The sequence below is a fragment of the Macrobrachium nipponense genome, chromosome 3 (assembly GCF_015104395.2).
Source record: "Macrobrachium nipponense isolate FS-2020 chromosome 3, ASM1510439v2, whole genome shotgun sequence".
NCBI classification, from domain to species: Eukaryota; Metazoa; Arthropoda; class Malacostraca; order Decapoda; family Palaemonidae; genus Macrobrachium; species Macrobrachium nipponense.
The window spans coordinates 43,620,381-43,638,299 of record NC_087202.1 but is presented as its reverse complement, the minus strand read 5'-3'; the positions used below and the strand labels follow the sequence as shown (position 1 = coordinate 43,638,299).

The 17,919-nt window shown below is 43.0% G+C and overlaps 1 protein-coding gene across 6 annotated transcripts in view; it reads left to right on the top strand.

Moving 5' to 3' along the window:
* The window catches only part of LOC135221721 (protein lifeguard 1-like), a 236,798-nt gene that overhangs the window by 174,206 nt on the left and 44,673 nt on the right, over nucleotides 1–17,919 (top strand). For all 6 annotated transcript variants that reach the window (XM_064259506.1, XM_064259507.1, XM_064259508.1 and 3 more), the window contains one exon: nucleotides 13,924–14,061. In XM_064259506.1, coding sequence (XP_064115576.1) covers nucleotides 13,924–14,061 — 138 coding nt within the window. The remainder of the gene's footprint in view (nucleotides 1–13,923; nucleotides 14,062–17,919) is intronic.

Here is a 17,919-nt window from a genome sequence, read left to right as displayed (position 1 = left end):
AACATACATAAAAGCAAGCGAATGTCACGAGGTGAAACTCGAACGTGTAATCTACTTGAAGTCTATGGTCCAACTGATTCATGATTGAACCAGATACTCGCTTATCCGAGCCACGGAATCTCTACAGATGCCATTTCTCACAATTTCTTTGCCAATAATTATCAAAATTTACGATAACAAAAGAAATATTGCATTTCTGGGCTCAGTTCGTGTCGCTGCGCGAAATATCCTTTAATCCATTATTTCTAAGGTAAATGTACTAACACATACCAGAGAATAAATAAAATAAAGAAAAGGTCAGTAACCCTAACTGGACTCGCTTCACCCCTCCCCCAAAGAGGTGGGGTCGGTATGAACACTGTGGCGAGTGAGACCACTACCACGAACCACTTGCCAATAGAAATCTCCCACTACAAAACCCCCACTAGAGGGGAGCCGACCCACAGAGTGGGCAGCAACAACTACTACTCCATCCCATGCTGCCGACTGCTGCGCCTCTGGTGGACATCCTTTTCAGTTAGCGCACCGCGTATACACGTGCCCTTTTTTGCTCTGTGTTTTTTGTGCCCCTTTCTTGGATTTATTAGTCATGGAGCGTACAGCCATCGCAGCAGCTAAGTTAAGTAATCAGTTGTTATTGCTATTTGGTTTTTTTCCGCCCTTGAGTCAGTATTTGCCGTTTTTTAGGTATAAATACGGGCTCTAGGTCGGAAGCATGGCAGCATGGTTCTGCCTCGTGGCGGGTTCGTTCTTGGTCTTCCATACCCAGAACCTTCCCTTATTTCATTACGCTCTATTATTAGTTATCTATTTTATGTTAGGGGTCCAGCCTACTGGGTTTATGTCATGCATGCATGTCTTCTTTACCTTGCGTAGGCATCTTCCATCCAGACCCTAGCCACAGCTCTTAGTATCGGCCCCGGCTAGCTTTGAGTGGTAGACTTTCTTTCGAGTTAGTCGTACACTCCTGGATTTTTTCTCCTACTGATTTATTTTCTTTCTTTACGTTAAGTGATTTTGATTATTTATGTTTTAGGTTAGCCTACGGCGTCTGGCATTTCACGTAGCCTAGGTTATGTATTATTGGTATCCACCACTATTGCTTCCACTCTTCAGTTCGGTTGCTTCTCTATAGCATCTCTCTGATTAGTTGGTTGCTTTATCCTAGGCTGTATTGTGTCATTGTATTACATGTTACCGCTCGTGGTCACTACGTGATCACGGAGCAGCCAGGCGCCTGTCCAGTCACCTTTCCCTCCTCCCGCTCTTCCATAGGGCCGGGGGGAGGGTTGGTCTGTCCACGCTCGCTCCATATACCCGTGCCTGCCTCCCTCTCTCCCTAGGCGGAGGGGCGGGAGTAGGGGGGGCTGGACAGACCCAGACTGGACTCGAGCGACTCTCTGGCTTCACGGCACGCTCGGATGACTAAGGGGGGGGACTGGCCTTCCACCCCCCTACCGTCGGTGACTCCGTCGCTCCGTTGCTAGCTCGAGTCTGTTTCGTCTCGCCCTCCCAGCTTACTGGTGCTCTTTAATCTACCGGAGCTCCGGCATCCACGAGGAAAGGTGCTAGTTCACCCTGACGGGCGGACTGCAGGCGTACAGTTGGTCTTTACTAACCACCCCGTCGCGCTGATATCGCGACACGAACTCCGCCGCGCACCGGACTTATTCCGGTACGTTCTATGGCTTTAGGTTAAGTATTAGTATTTAAACTATAGTAAGTTTAATTTTAGCTACCTTAAGCCAAATCCCTCCGTTGCCTGCTCACACCGGATCTCTCCGGGGTTCTAGCCTATTCAGGCGGTAAGGGAGGGGTTATGCCCAAAATTTTTTCGCGCTCCGGCATGCAGCGGAGTTCTTGTAGCCTCTAACCTGTAAGTGATATCTTTTAGGATGCTCATGTATCTTTTCACTTACAGACCACCAACTGTGAGCATCCGGGATGCAATGCCATGCTCCAGGACCCCTGTGGGCATGAAGTCTGCAGATCCCATGCTACCCATGCGCGACTCCGCACGGGAACCTTCAAGTCTGGTTTCACGAGACCTGCACTATTTGCTACGATCTGGTGAGCCAGCTCTTAGACGGGGTAAGTATTCCCAACTCCGTTCGCTAATCCCTACAAGGTTATAGTCCTTAAGTTTAATTTTAATCTCTTATTTTAAACTTAAGCTTGTTTTATATGGGATCTCGCATCCTCTATAATTTTAGTTTAAACCTATTACTTAAGTTTTAATTTTAAGTTTAAACTTAAAGCTAACAAATACCCTCTCTTCCAGGCTCCCGCTGTTAGAGACACCGCCCTGGCAACCCTGCGGGCTTGGGTCGGCGGTTTTGGCAAGAACGCCGCCAAGGGACAGCCCTACATCCTTGAGAAGAGGTTGGCAGTCCTGATCTTCCCCGGCGGCAAGTCAACGGGTTATGTCGACCCGGCAGAGGCAGCCCCGACTATAGCGGCAATTCAGCAGCAGCTCGCCGCTTCGTTGACTGAACCAGGCCAGGCATCTCGTCGGAAGTCGCGACACTGGATCTAAATATTGAACCAATGGTAGGTGTTGACGACCTGTTGGTCGAGGTGAGTACGTTGGACGCCCAAGGGCTTCCCTTGGGCGCCACTGGGTCTTCTACTCCTGCTAACTCTCCAGCTTCCTTCCAAGGCTTTACAGGAGCTGAGCTCCTTTATACTTCTCCTGATGCTTCCGTAAGACCTAAGGTCAAAGGACAGACGGTTGTGAAAACCCTAAGTAAGACGACGTCGTCGTCTAAAAAGACGTCGTCGGCGTCAACATCTCGCAAGTCTCCGGCTACAAACCCCGGAGCAGAGAGGTCTAGAGCTTCTGGGTCCGGCTCCAAATCCTCAAGGAGTAGATCTTCCAAGGAGAGATCACATACTCCGGCGGAGTCAGCCGTTTCTCCTCTCCCCTTGGTACCTGTTCAGAGTTACCCGACCACCTCCGCAGCAGCTCCGGCTTTGGATCCCAATGCTGGTCTGTTGCAACACATGGGGGATTTGGTCGGTTCTCTCAAAAACAGTATGGAGCAGATGTTCTCCCGGTTGTCCGACAGGATTAACTCCCAGGATAACATCATCGCCGAATTGAGCCAGGCCCCGCTAGCTACTCCCCCACCTTTCGGCACAGGTATAGCTCAGCTTCCACCTCATGACTCTCTGCCTCCGTTCTCTATGAATAACCCCAGGACGGGCTTATTTCTATCCCGGAGTGTGGAACTCGAAGGATTGAGGACTTCGAGTTCTACCCGGAGGATCTACAACCGCCGTTCATTGGCTACGCCAGACTCACTGCCGCTGCCATGACGCGAGATGACAACGGTCCCTAAAGAGACAGTCCTCTATTCCGTGACCAGGCTGAAAGAGAATGGCTCAGGTGCTTAGAGGACATGGATTGTTCTAATACGAAGATTCAACCCTTTAAGAGTCCCTTCACCATTTTCACAATGGAAGAGGGAACTCCGCTTCCCTTCCTTACCAAGATCGCTACGGTCACTATCCCAGCGGCCCAAAAGGGGGAGTCGTTACCGCAGCTAAAGGAAGCGGAACCCCACATCTCCTTTGCTTCCACCCTCAAACCGGAGAATTGTGGGAAGACCTGCCCAACACTTTTTCGGCGGGCAAACTCAAACCAGACTGTGCTATGGATCAGTTTGGTGAGAAGCTGCCTAGACTTCCGGACAGCCTCATTCAGGCGGAGTTTTGAGGCCAAGTCTAGGCTGGCCAGGTCTATTAACTCCATGGCCATGACAGAAGTGGCTACCATTGCTTACGGTTCCGAGCCACTATTCAAGCTGATCACCAAGTCACTGACTCAAACGGTACAGTCTGACATGTTTGAGTTCGCCACAGCCAGGAAGCAACTATTCGGCATGAACCGAATAAGTTGCTTTCATCAAACATCTGGGGAGCAGACCTCTTCCCCGATGCAATGGTAAAGGAGGTCCAGGCGGAAGCTACAAGGCTTAACCAAAGCCTTAAGGATCGTTGGGGTCTCACTGCAAAGAGACGCCAAGACCAAGCAGTGAGGGGTAAGGCTCAGAGGAAACCCAGACGTTTCCAGCCTTACCAAAAGAAACCGCAACGCTTCGCCCAGCCTGTTTCGGCTGTTCCGTTGGTGCAGGCGGCCCAACCCTCTACCTCCAAGGCCCAATCACATCCTATCTATGTGATTTCCCCCCCAGCCTCAACCTTCCACCTCTTACGCTGTCTCCCCTGACCTTCAACCAAGTGTTCGAAGGCCAGGCCTTTCAGCAGTATGACCGCTCGGGTAGGGAGGCAGAGGTAAGCGATCCTTTCGTCAGAGAGGATCAGGAAGGTCCCTTAATAGAGGAAAACACTTCCGGGGAGGCCGCGGAGGTTACCAGCAACAATGAGAACTTCCAGGTAGGAGGGAGGCTGTTTCTCTTCCGCCACCGGTGGGGATTCAGCAAATGGGCACAAAGTATTGTGTCGAAAGGCCTGGGTTGGAGTTGGGTGGCGAATCCGCCCCCACCCAGACCTTTCCTTCAACTTCCATCCAAAGAATTGACGGAGTATGCGGAGGACCTCCTTCAGAAAGGAGCAATAGCGAGAGTCAACAGATTAAAGTTTCAAGGGCGCTTGTTCAGCGTTCCAAAGAAAGGCTCACAAAAAAGAAGGGTAATCTTAGACTTGTCCCGTTTAAACTTGGCCATTCGCTGCGACAAGTTCAAGATGCTCACCATCTCGCAGGTGCGGACCTTACTTCCCCGTGGGGCCGTCACCACCTCTATCGATCTTACAGACGCATACTATCATATCCCTATTGCAAGACACTTTCGCCCTTATCTGGGCTTCAAGATATGAGATCAAGCATTCTCCTTCAAGGTAGTTCCCTTCGGTCTGAACGTAGCACCCAGGGTGTTCACGAAGTTGGCAGAAGTGGTCGTCCAACAACTAAGATCGCAAGGGATCATGGTAGTAGCGTATCTCGACGATTGGTTAATTTGGGCTCCAACAGTCGAGGAATGTCGCAAAGCAACACTGAAAGTAATCCAGTTCCTGGAATATCTAGGGTTCAAGATAAACAGGACCAAATCGAGACTCACTCCGGAGTCAAACTTTCAGTGGCTGGGCATTCAATGGAATCTATCCTCCCATACTCTGTCGATTCCATCAGCCAAGAGAAAAGAAATAGCGAAGTCAGTAAAGCAATTTCTAGGACACAAACTTGCTTCAAGGAGAACCCAGGAAAGGATTCTGGGTTCACTCCAGTTTGCATCAGTGACAAACATCTTGATGAAAGCCAAACTGAAAGACCTAACCAGAATCTGGCGCTCACGAGCAAATGTCAGGTCCAGGGACAAATTATCATCAGTCCCTCAGATTCTGCGGAATCGTCTACGCCCTTGGTCAAAAGTCAAGAACCTGTCAATATCAGTACCCCTTCAGTTTCCTCCTCCGGGGATTACCATCCACACGGACGCTTCATTAAGCGGCTGGGGAGGATATTCTCAGTTCAAGAAGGTTCAAGGAACCTGGTCACCCCAGTTCCGTCAGCTTCACATAAATGTACTGGAAGCAATGGCAGTGTTCTTGACTCTAAAAAGGTTACGTCCGCCAAAGAACTCCCACATAAAGCTAGTTTTAGACAGCGCAGTGGTAGTCCATTGTGTAAACAGGGGAGGCTCCAAGTCACGACATCTGAATCATGTCATGGTTAGCCATCTTCTCCCTGGCGGACAAGTTCAGTTGGCACCTCTCCTCCACCCATATAGCTGGAGTGAGAAACGTCATAGCAGATGCTCTATCCCGATCAGTTCCTCTGGAGTCGGAATGGTCACTGGACAACAGTTCGTTCCAATGGATCCTCCGGAGGGTTCCAGGTCTACAAGTGGATCTATTCGCATCCCAAGCGAACCACAAACTCCCATGTTATGTGGCCCCCAACCTGGACCCTCTGGCCTATGCCACGGACGCCCTGTCCATAGACTGGAACAACTGGGAGAAGATTTATGTCTTTCCTCCAGTGAATCTTCTCCGGAAGGTACTGAACAAACTCAGGGCGTTCAAGGGTCAAGTGGCTCTAGTAGCCCCAGACTGGCCGAAGAGCAATTGGTACCCTCTCATTCTGGAACTGGGTCTTCGTCCTCTTCGAATTCCCAATCCCAGGCTCTCCCAGTCAGTACAAACGAAGACTGTGTTCGCTTCCTCAGGAATTCTCAAAACCCTAACTTTATGGACTTCATGAAGTTTGCGGCTAAAAGAGATGCGAATATTGATCCTCAAAATATTCTCTTCTTGGAATCTGATAAAAGAGATTCAACTTTGAGACAGTATGATGCTGCAGTCAAAAAGTTAGCAACCTTCCTGAGAGAATCAGATATTAGAATCATGACAATCAATTCAGCTATATCCTTTTTCAGATCTTTATTTGAAAAAGGCTTAGCAGCTAGCACTATTACGACAAACAAGTCAGCCTTGAAAAAGATTTTTCAACTCGGTTTCAGCATAGACTTGACAGACTCTTACTTCTCGTCTATTCCCAAGGCTTGTGCTAGACTTAGACCTTCAGTGAGGCCTACGTCAGTATCGTGGTTCTTAAATGATGTTCTAAAGCTGGCTTCAGAAACAGATAATACGACATGTTCATTTATAATGCTCTTAAGAAAAACTCTAGTTTTATTAAGCTTGGCTTCAGGAGCTAGAATTTCAGAACTGTCCGCATTATCCAGAGATCCGAATCATGTTGAATTTCTTCCCACAGGGGAAGTTCTACTTTCTCCGGAACGTAGTTTTATAGCAAAGAATGAAGATCCTTTGATGAGATGGGAACCGTGGAAGGTTGTACCCCTTCCACAAGATATTTCTCTTTTTTGTCCAGTATCGACCTTACGAGCCTTTCTGTCCAGGACATCCTCATCCTCATCGGGTCCTCTCTTTAAGAGAGAAAAAGGTGGTGGTACTTTATCTATTAAAGGCATTAGGCAACAGATCCTGTACTTTATTAAGCAAGCCAATCCTGATTCCTTCCCTAAAGCACATGATGTCAGGGCAGTTGCCACCTCAATTAACTATTTCCAACACATGAATTTCGATGATTTAAAAAAGTATACTGGATGGAAATCGCCGACAGTATTTAAGCGTCATTACTTAAAGTCCTTGGAAGCTCTGAAATTTTCAGCAGTTGCGGCGGGTAACATAGTTTCCCCCGACTCTGCTTAGTCTTTAGTAGAAGATCCAGTTCTCCTTTCTACCTATCTCACCCAACAGTTCGTCTATACCTGCCATGGTCATCTACGTTTACCTTGAGTCTTAGCTGCTCTTATGATGGTATAGTGGGTGCCCCTTATTTTTTTGCTAGGGTCACTCACAATTGATTGTATTTAATGATCTCTTTGATGTGATCCCCTTATTTTTATGCTAGGGTGACACATCTTATTTACAATGGTTACGGGTTTTGTATACTAAGTCATATACATTCCTTTATTATATTATTGTTGAAGTTTGTTCTATTCAATTTATTATTATAATTGCTTTAATTTCTTTGTACATATTAACTATACACAGATGCTAAGCTCAACATATTCCATGTAAGCCCTGTATATATGTTAAATTTAAGTTAATTTTAAGAAATATTATTAACCTTAAGTTAATTTTAAGTAATATTTCTATTCTGTATCATTGTGTATATGTATATCTATTAGCAATTATATTTCTTCATTTTATGTTATCTTTTATTTGAGACCCTTTTTTGTCTGTTTTATTTTGTTCTTTACAATCTTGTGCTATTTCTCTGGTACGATTTCGCGCAGCGACACGAACTGAGCCCAGAAAAGGGATTTTGACGTAAGGAAAAATCTATTTCTGGGCGATTAGTTCGTGTCGCCAGCGAAATCCCGCCCTGCCCATCCCAACGCTCAAGATTGTCTGCTAACTTCAGGATGGCCACCAGAGGCGCAGCAGTCGGCAGCATGGGATGGAGTAGTAGTTGTTGCTGCCCACTCTGTGGGTCGGCTCCCCTCTAGTGGGGGTTTTGTAGTGGGAGATTTCTATTGGCAAGTGGTTCGTGGTAGTGGTCTCACTCGCCATAGTGTTCATACCGACACCCTCTTGGAGGGTGAGCGAGTCAGTAGTACTGACCTTTTCTTTATTTTATTTATTCTCTGGTATGTGTTAGTACATTTACCTTAGAAATAATGGATTAAAGGATATTTCGGCGACACGAACCAATCGCCCAGAAATAGATTTTTCCTTACGTCAAAATCCCTTTTTCTTGTACGGATGAATGTTTTAGGTTTATTGAGTTATGTTTACTAATTACCCTGTAACTACGAAAGTAAGAGGAATTTTGACGAAATATTTCGTATACGTATTCTCAATTGCCATATGAAGCTCCATGAATTTTTTCATGACTTTGCATTTTTCGCCCTATACGTGATTCCGTTCACAACTTTCCTTTATATCATCGTAACATGAACTTTACATTATTTATCTTTCATTGGCATGAAACCAACAGTAAAATGTGTTCTTTCAAGCACAGTAATTTTGATTAAAATGATTTTATCTCAATTTTATCTGCCGTTATTTGATGGCAGACGTTTACTGGAGTTTTATCCTTATTGCCAATGCACGATAATGGTCATTAGCAGCTGAAACAGTTTTCTCAGCTTCGGCTACTAGGTTTAAATTTAACTATATTTCCCTATCAATCTTTTATCTATATTGATCTTTGATCTATAGCGAATAGTTATTCCGTTCGCAATAATCCTTTATATCATCGTAATACGAACTTTGCGTTATTTATCTTATATCGGTGTGAAACCAACAGTAAAATGTGTTCTTTCAAGCACAGTAGTTTTGATTTAAATTATTTTATCCCAATTTTATCTACAGTTGTGTTTGATGGCAGACGTTTACTGCAGTTTTATCCTTGTTGCCGATGTACGATAATAGTCATTAGCAGCTTGAACAGTTTTCTCAGCTTCAGTTATAACTAGGTTTAAATTTAACAGTATATTTCCCGATTGATCTGTAATCTATATTGATCTCTGATCTAAAGCGAATAAAGTTATTACATTAAGATATCTCAGTTCTATTCTATACATAACGCCATTTATAACAAATACGGTAATGTTGTACTGTAGTACGATGATTGAAATACAAGCCAAACAGTTGTTATCCAGTTCGGTTGTATTTAGAAAAAAAAAAAGTTTTCTCGTTCGGTGGTTCATGGCTGTACACGTTCACGCAACGAGTATAACGTTAAAACCATACTTTCATCATTCTCTTTTGCTGTTATTGAACTTATGGAACTAGAAGATGGATAAAGTTAGGCCATTGTAATTTGATCTCTCATAAAATCGGACTATCGTAAGACTAATGATCGTAACCTGAACACTACAGCTACCTGTACACTGTATAAACTTTATTATATCTTTACATACTCTAGACACCCACATGTACTGTACAGTAAATTCTATAGTACTATACTGCATAAATATAATTTTACTTATTGCGCCGTTGTGGGATTACGGCGCCTTTGACTGGTCTAGAGTTTCGAAAGAAGGTGTGCGGTGGCCGTAGGCTTTAAAATCGCTCTGCGTCGAAAATCGCTTGGCGTCGGTGGCCAGGAATGGAACCCCTGCCACTAACCGAGGGCCGCCTGTAGTGTCAAAAGTCAGGCATTTAAAGTTTCAAGGTCGCTTGTTCAGCGTGCCAAAGAAAGGCTCAACCAAACTAAGAATAATTCTAGACTTGTCCTGTCTAAACTTATTCATTCGTTGTCCCGTCTAAACTTATTCATTCATTGCGACAAGTTCAAGATGCTGACTATCTCACAGGTGCGGACCTTACTTCCCCGTGGGGCCGTCACCACCTCTATCGATCTTACAGACCCATACTATCATGTCCCAGTGGCAAGACACTTACGCCCGTACCTAGGTTTCAGGCTAGGGAACCAGGCATTCTCCTTCAAGGTAATGCCCTTCGGGCTAAACGTAGCCCCCAGGGTATTTACGAAGTTAGCAGAGACAGTAGTTCAACAACTCAGATCCCAGGCGATAATGGTAGTTGCGTATCTGGACGATTGGCTCGTTTGGGCAACAAGCATTGAAGAATGCCACAAAGCAACGGTCAAGGTAATACAGTTTCTGGAACATCTAGGGTTCCAGATAAACAAGACCAAGTCCCGGTTGACACTGGACTGTCGTTTTCATTGGCTGGGCATTCAGTGGGATTTAAACTCCCAGACTCTATCAATTCCGTCGTCAAAGAGAAAAGAAATAGCCAAGGCAACCAGGCAATTTCTCAAGTGCAAACAGACATCCAGGAAAAGCCAGGAAAGGATCCTAGGCTCTCTTCAATTTGCCTCAGGAACAGACGTTTTGCTGAAGGCAAAACTCAAAGACATAAACCGTGTCTGGCGCTCGAGAGCAAACAAAAAGCCCCAGGACAAGTTGTCCGCTATCCCAGTGATACTTCGCAAATGCCTTCGCCCTTCGGCGGAGGTCAAGAACTTATCAAAGTCAATTCCTCTTCAATTCCCTCCTCCGGCATTAGTTATCCACACGGATGCTTCACTAAGCGGCTGGGGAGGGTACTCTCAGTACAAAAAGGTACAAGGGACTTGGTCCCTTCCATTCCGCTGGCTCCATATCAATGTGCTGGAAGCTATGGCGGTATTCCTCACTCTGAAAAGACTTCAACCAGCCAAGGGATCTCACATCAAGCTGGTATTGGACAGCTCAGTAGTAGTACACTGCATCAACAGAGGAGGCTCCAAGTCAAGCCATGTGAACCATGTCATGATAGCCATATTTTCTCTGGCTGCCAAGGACAAATGGCACCTGTCCTCCACACACCTAGCGGGAGTGAAGAACGTGATAGCAGATGCCTTGTCTCGCTCAGTCTCTCTAGAGTCGGAGTGGTCTCTGGACAGGCGATCATTCAATTGGATCTGTCAGCAGATTCCAGGGCTCCAGGTGGATCTTTTCGCCACAGAGTCGAACCACAAGCTTCCCTGCTTTGTGGCTCCCAACCTGGACCCTCTGGCTTATGCCACGGACGCAATGGCCATAGACTGGAACCAATGGAAGAAGATCTACATCTTTCCTCCAGTGAATCTTCTTCTGAAAGTTCTGTGCAAACTCAGGACCTTCAAGGGACAAATCGCCCTAGTAGCCCCCAAGTGGCCCAAGAGAAACTGGTTCCCACTCCTGCTGGAATTAGGTCTCCGACCTCAACAGATTCCCAATCCCAAGCTATCCCAAATAGTGCAAATGAAGACTGTGTTCGCTTCCTCAGGAATTCTCAAAACCCTAACTTTATGGACTTCATGAAGTTCGCAGCTAAAAGGGATGCAGATATCGATCCTCAAAACATCCTATTCTTAGAATCGAATAAAAGAGAATCGACCCTTCGTCAATATGACTCGGCTGTTAAGAAACTAGCCAATTTTCTGAGGGGGACCAAATCTCAAACTATGACTACCAACCTGGCCATTTCCTTCTTTAGATCATTATTTGAAAAAGGTTTAGCAGCCAGTACTATTACTACTACTAAATCAGCACTAAAGATATTCCAGTATGGTTTTAAAATAGATCTAACAGACTCCTATTTTTCATCTATTCCTAGAGCCTGTGCTAGACTCAGACCATCAGAGAGACCTAGCTCAGTGTCATGGTTCTTGAATGATGTTCTCAAACAGGCCTCAGATAGTGATAGCAACTCATGTGATTTCTTACCCCTCCTGAGGAAAACCTTATTTCTTCTAAGTCTGGCCTCAGGAGCCAGGGTATCTGAACTGTCGGCTCTATCTAGAGACTCAGGTCGTATAGAATTTCTCCCGTCAGGAGAAGTTTTACTCTCTCCAGATCGTCAATTCTTGGCTAAAAACGAGGATCCATCAATGAGATGGGCTCCTTGGAAGATCCTTCCTCTTCCTCAGGACATTTCCTTATGTCCAGTTACTGCCTTACGAGCATATCTTACCAGGACAGCCATGAGATCCTCTGGCCCTTTGTTCACGAGGGAAAAGGGTGCCACCATTTCCTTAAAAGGAATTAGGCAACAAATTTTATACTTTATTAAACAAGCCAACCCAAACTTCTTCCCCAAGGTTCACAATATTAGGGCAGTAGCTACCTCAATCAAATACTTTCAACATATGAATTTTGAAGATCTGAAAAAGTATACAGGCTGGAAATCTCCGACAGTATTCAAACGTCACTACCTCAAGTCCTTAGAAGCTCTTAAATTCCCAGCAGTGGCAGCGGGAAACACAGTTTCTCCTGACACTGCTTAAGTAGTTTAGTAATTAGATCTAGATCTCCTTTCTACCTGCCTCACTGACATCCTTCCTGCGATTCTGCCACCATGTACCCTTTTTTATGCCTTAGATGCCAAAGGGCATTTATTGTGATTTCCTTATTTTTATGCTAGGATTACTCTCACATATATTTAATCTGTGAATTTGTATTTAGTTTTTAAGATTAATGTAAGTTATCATAATTAATCTTAAGTATGAATTATAATCATTGATAGTTCATAAGTCTTTCTAGATTATAGTACTTTAATCTCAATTGTTTTTTATTTTTTCCTTACTCATGTTATATCCTCATTCAAGCTTGTGGCCATTTCTCTGGTACTATTTCACGAAGCGACACAGGCTGAGCCCAGAAAAGGGATTTTGACAAAGGAAAAATCTATTTCTGGGCAAGGGCCTGTGTCGCCCAGTGAAATCCCACCCTACTTTTACACCCATCCTTGGGCCCAAGCTTGACAGGCTAACTCCAAGGATGACCGGTAGAGGCGCTAGTGATGGCGTCGGGAGCGCTAGTAGTAGTCGTAGCTGGGTGCGGGCCTTGCATCGGCCCTCTCAGGTAGGAGGATTTTGTAGAAGGATGGATCTAAATGGTAAGAGACCCGTGGTAGTGGTTTCACTCGCCCCAGAAAATATACGGACACCTTTTATTTAAGGTGAGCGAGTTAGAATATTCTGACATTCCAATTTAGCTTTTTTCTCTGGTAACATTAGCAATATTTACCTTAGAAATGTGTGCTAAAGGGACATTTCACTGGGCGACACGGGCCCTTGCCCAGAAATAGATTTTTCCTTCGTCAAAATCCCTTTTTCACTCAATTGTCATCACACCGAAAAAACAATTCGGTCCCAGAGCTTCGCCTCTGGCCTAGACATGATTTCTTTTTTTTTTTTTTAATCTAACCCTTCGGGCCAGCCCTATGAGAGCTGAAAGTCAGCTCAGCGGTCTGGTTAAACTACTTTAATAATAATAATAATAATAGTTGACTACTACTGTTTCAGCTTACAATCGCTATCTAAATCCCTATGTAGAGAACTTCAGGATTGTAAGTTAGGAAAAATACAAATTATGTAAAGGAAAAATGCAAATTACTTATAAAATTTGCTATATTGTACCTGTGGTTAGTATCATAGGTAATTACAGACAATACATACTTACAAACGAGTAATTACAGACAATACCTACTAACAAACGAGTTATGTTTTTGACTGTGTTTTGTATGTTTGATTGTTTGTAAGTTGGCTATTGTACTTTTTATGCCTATTTAAGTACAGTATGATATAAAATAAATTTAGTATAGTATGATTTTTCAACCTAAAACTCAATGCACTGTACATGTACATAAGTACTGTATTTACAGAATAGGCACTCAAAACCAAATTTGAACTTATCAGTGGCAAAGGAGATACCTCAACACAATTCTAATTTGCAATCCCATATGTATGTTAGATGCTTATAAGTGAATGTTCGTAAGGAGGGTAGTGTCTAAATGCAATTGTGATACTATTTTGATCATGTGTAATTTAATAATTTGAATACTGGATTGTAATCCCATATTTGAACACATTTTAAAATGAAAATCAAAGTATTTTGTAAGATAATGTTTTGATTATTATTCTGTTTTCAGTATGACTTCACTGGCTGTGGAATCTACTTGTTCGTTATTTCCATGGTATTGCTGATATTTGGAATCATCGCAATTTTCACTTACAGTAAAATTCTGTACACCGTGTATTCTGCTGGTATTGCTCTGCTCTTCTCTGCGGTAAGTGTTATTAGTAAGGTACTCTGCAATAGATGACTGTTCTGCTTTGATTATTAAAATGGTTGTTATGGCCTTTTGAATACTTTACTCCTGATTTTCATCTTGGCTGTGGTTATATGCCTTTAATTTTTAATGAAAGTTTTAGATTAAACCTTGATTTGGAGGTTAGTGTATAAATTCTTAGCAATTACAGTCACTACCTGACTTATGAACAAATTATGTTTCAGACAGCAATTTTTAGCTTGAATTGTTTAGTTGATTTTTAATATGTAGTATTCCGTAATTTTTGTTGGTATTTACATTCCCAAGTTAACTTTGGGATCAAAGAATACTAATTTCATTGTATTTTAAAATCCTGCAGTATTATGTATATATTACTGAATGTTAGAAAGGTAAAAAGAAGATAAAATTTTTATCATGCAACATTCAGAACTTAGTATTTTTCCATGCTCTGAAAGTGATAAAGTTGGAGAGAATTTCACATTAGCAGTGTCTGACATTGAAAGTTCACTAAATAAATAATGCACACCACCGTCTATTTACAAAAATATGTACTTAACATTTGCTATGAGGAAAGGAAATAGAAAATGGGAATTCATCAGAGAACTAGTTGAATTAAAAAGATAGGAATAAATAGGAATACCTTACAAGTATGGACAAGTATTCTCATGATTATAGGAAGAAATACATGGTAGATAATCATGAGAATGCATGGAATAATCAGGGAAGGTGTTAAAGGAACAGGTTCTTCTTCCTTGTGCTGTTCTGTTCTCAAAAATTCTTACTAGCAGAATAGTTGTACAGAGCAAAATTTTGAACTTACGTGTAGCAAAAGGGTGGGCTCCATGCACAATTTCAACTTGTGACCATGGCTGTTCGTAACATATAAATGTTCTTAAGTGGAGTGGTGACTGTACAGTAACACCTAAGGAGATATGACAGTGTGTCATTTTGCTATACAATAAGAGGTAATATAGTATCATGGCTTGGTGTCAGTTGGTGAATTTAAGAAAAAATATTAAGTAAGAAGGCTATTTTCCTAAACCTTCCAATTTTGTAGTTATCAGTGGTATGTCCAATAAGTATTGATCCCAAATATCACCATTTTTCTTTATAAAGTCTGATATCTTTCCCTTCCTTGGTTACAAGGCTATCAAGCCTCAAATGGAAAGATATATTTACAAAATTTGTAGAGTAAGAGAGTTTGTGATTAACTAGACAAACCCTATTGCATAGTCATTATTGATGTACATTCATTTTTAATTTTGTAGCTTAATGAATCCTAATCATATAGTTAAAAAATTTATATAAAACAGGTTTTGACATTGGAAAAACCTACTTTTGGTAGCTGCAGTGAGTCCTGAAAGGAGTTACTCTCTTGTGGCCCCCCCCCTGGTTTCCAGGGTTCCATAAGACAGACCAATGGATTACAAAGAATTCTCTTGTTGGTCTTGGCCAGAATATTGCTTGTTAGCACATTGATAGAATATAAAGGATTCAGGATAGGAGGGCGCTGTGTCTTCTGTTTCACAATGACTGCCTCAACTCTGATTACATTTGACTAACACAGATTTGGCAACAGCCTCCTATGGGCAACTTCATTACACGCCAATTCTGTGCAAGATAAATGTTTGCCAGTTCTATGCAAGATAAATTTTTCATGAGTGACAAAACCTGAATTTACCAAAGGATAAGACAATCGTAAGGCTTATTATGCTGATCATAGGGCCAAGAACTATTTTCTACTATTCCCTATGAACTGTGATGAGCTTAATTGGCTTACGATCCTCATATCCTTTCAGGTATTCTATTTCAGCCTAGAATGTGCTGTTACTCGTGTATTGAACAATTAAGAAACTGTCATGCTACATACCATTTTACCATATATACCATAATTTCCTCAGTTGAATAAAAATGCAAAATATGTACGGTACATAGTATGAAATTCAACAAGTACCAGGAGATTATGAGTATCTTAGGGTATTTGTTATGGTTAATCCCAGAAAACCCCTTCCCCTGGAAGGATCAAACTTGCCCTAAAATCCCAGGATACTGAAACCCTCCTAAAACAAGAAACCTATTACTGACTTGAGAGGAACTTGGCAAGACCCTAACCCCTTACTTGAGAAGAACATGAACCTAACCTCTTAATGTAAGACATTGCAGTCATATGTTTAAGACAAACAAATTGTGAGGCCCTTTCAATTTTCTGAGGTGGAAAGAGCCAATATCCCCAGAAAGCTGGTATGACACTCCCTCTGAGCAGGTGGCATCTTCCCCCTGACATTCATCCCAGTAGCCTCCCCAACTGGTCAAGGAGGCATCTGTTCTGTATTATCACTTGTACGAATAGTGGAGTCAGGTCGGCCTGTTTGCCAGACCCCCTCCAGGTTCACGGACAGAGTATCTTCCCAATTTCAGATGAAGGTGATCACAAAGCCTTTTCCTAGCATGTGGGAGCCAGACTCTGTTAAATCTTAGTCATAATCTCAGGATTAGATCTACCAAGGACTTCAACTGTAACAGGCCCAGACTTTGTTTCAGTTGTTGTCTGGAGTTCCTGGGCTGTGCTATGCTAGGAATCTTCTAAGTCCTTTCTTATTCTGGTTTTAGTGTTTTGGGAAGATACAGCTGGCTGCCTGCAAAGAATAGCCCAACAAAGTCCCAGCCTGAGAAAAAGTCTGGTAGATTAAAGGTGGGATCTGTTCGTAATAAGAAACCTTTTGACTGGAGTCTGTAGACTACCACTCTCAGATTTCATCAACACTCTTTGATGGCTACCCAGATTAGGTTATCACCTAGGCAGGCCACAAGTTAAAATCCTTCATTCCTTAACTCATGTAAAGGATGTACAGAATATATGAAAATTTATACAAACAATGTTCAAATTTGACAGGAATAGGATCACCCTTATTCAGAGGAGTGCTTCTAGGGGCCACTGAAGAGTGGTGGCAAATAAAGCCTTCTTTCTCTATGGTCCTTTTTTGAAAGGGAGTCTAGTTTTTGGAAAAACTACTTTTAGACGAGGGGTAGGGGATGGTGAGACCATATCTACCCTAGCCATTGTGAATTATACTGCAACTTCTGCATGTTATGCTTTAGAAGACAACCCCAACCATGCAAGTCCAATGGGGCTCAACCTCTTCCTGTCCTTGTAATACACAGTCCAGGAATTATTTTTTCTTTCTCCTGGTAGGAGTGTCTTGTATGTTTGAATGGGGTGCTGATGCTATTGCTGTCCTTTCTTCTATTTTTGAAGGGATCTTTTAATAGTTACAGATGGCTTGTACAATGGCTCTGATTCACACCAAGCTTTCTTAGGTTAAGGGAGAGGAAAATCTCAAGGGTATTGTTTCCCCGATTCCCCTTTTCCAAGAATAGTATATATGGTGCAATTCTATTGTCAGGCTCATTCAATTAGTTGTGCGTCAAAAAGGGTCCCAATAGTTATGAGAAAGTAATAGGGAGGTTACACTGGGGAGCAAAATGTTGGAGCCCGCCAATGCTTCCTTTCAAATTTTAATGCAACACTCCAGAAAGTCATAGAGTGCTAGAGTGCTTGCCATAGGGTCCACAAAGTGTTCTGGCTACTGCAGTGAACGTTGTTCAGGAAGCTCTGTAATTAAGTGGATCCTAGCATAAAATTCAGCCATGGCTGTCCAGAGATTTTTCTTTTAGGGGTCCCAAATTGTTGGGTAGCCATGTACAGTGAGAGCTTTTTCCTCCTCATAAGTGAGGAAAACTGTTGCTCTTGGTGGAGACCAGTGGCTTTATTTCTGCCATAAACTCGCATTTCCCAGTCACCACAAAATTGTGAAATTCCATCTTCACATGATTGATTTATATCAAAAGTGAAGA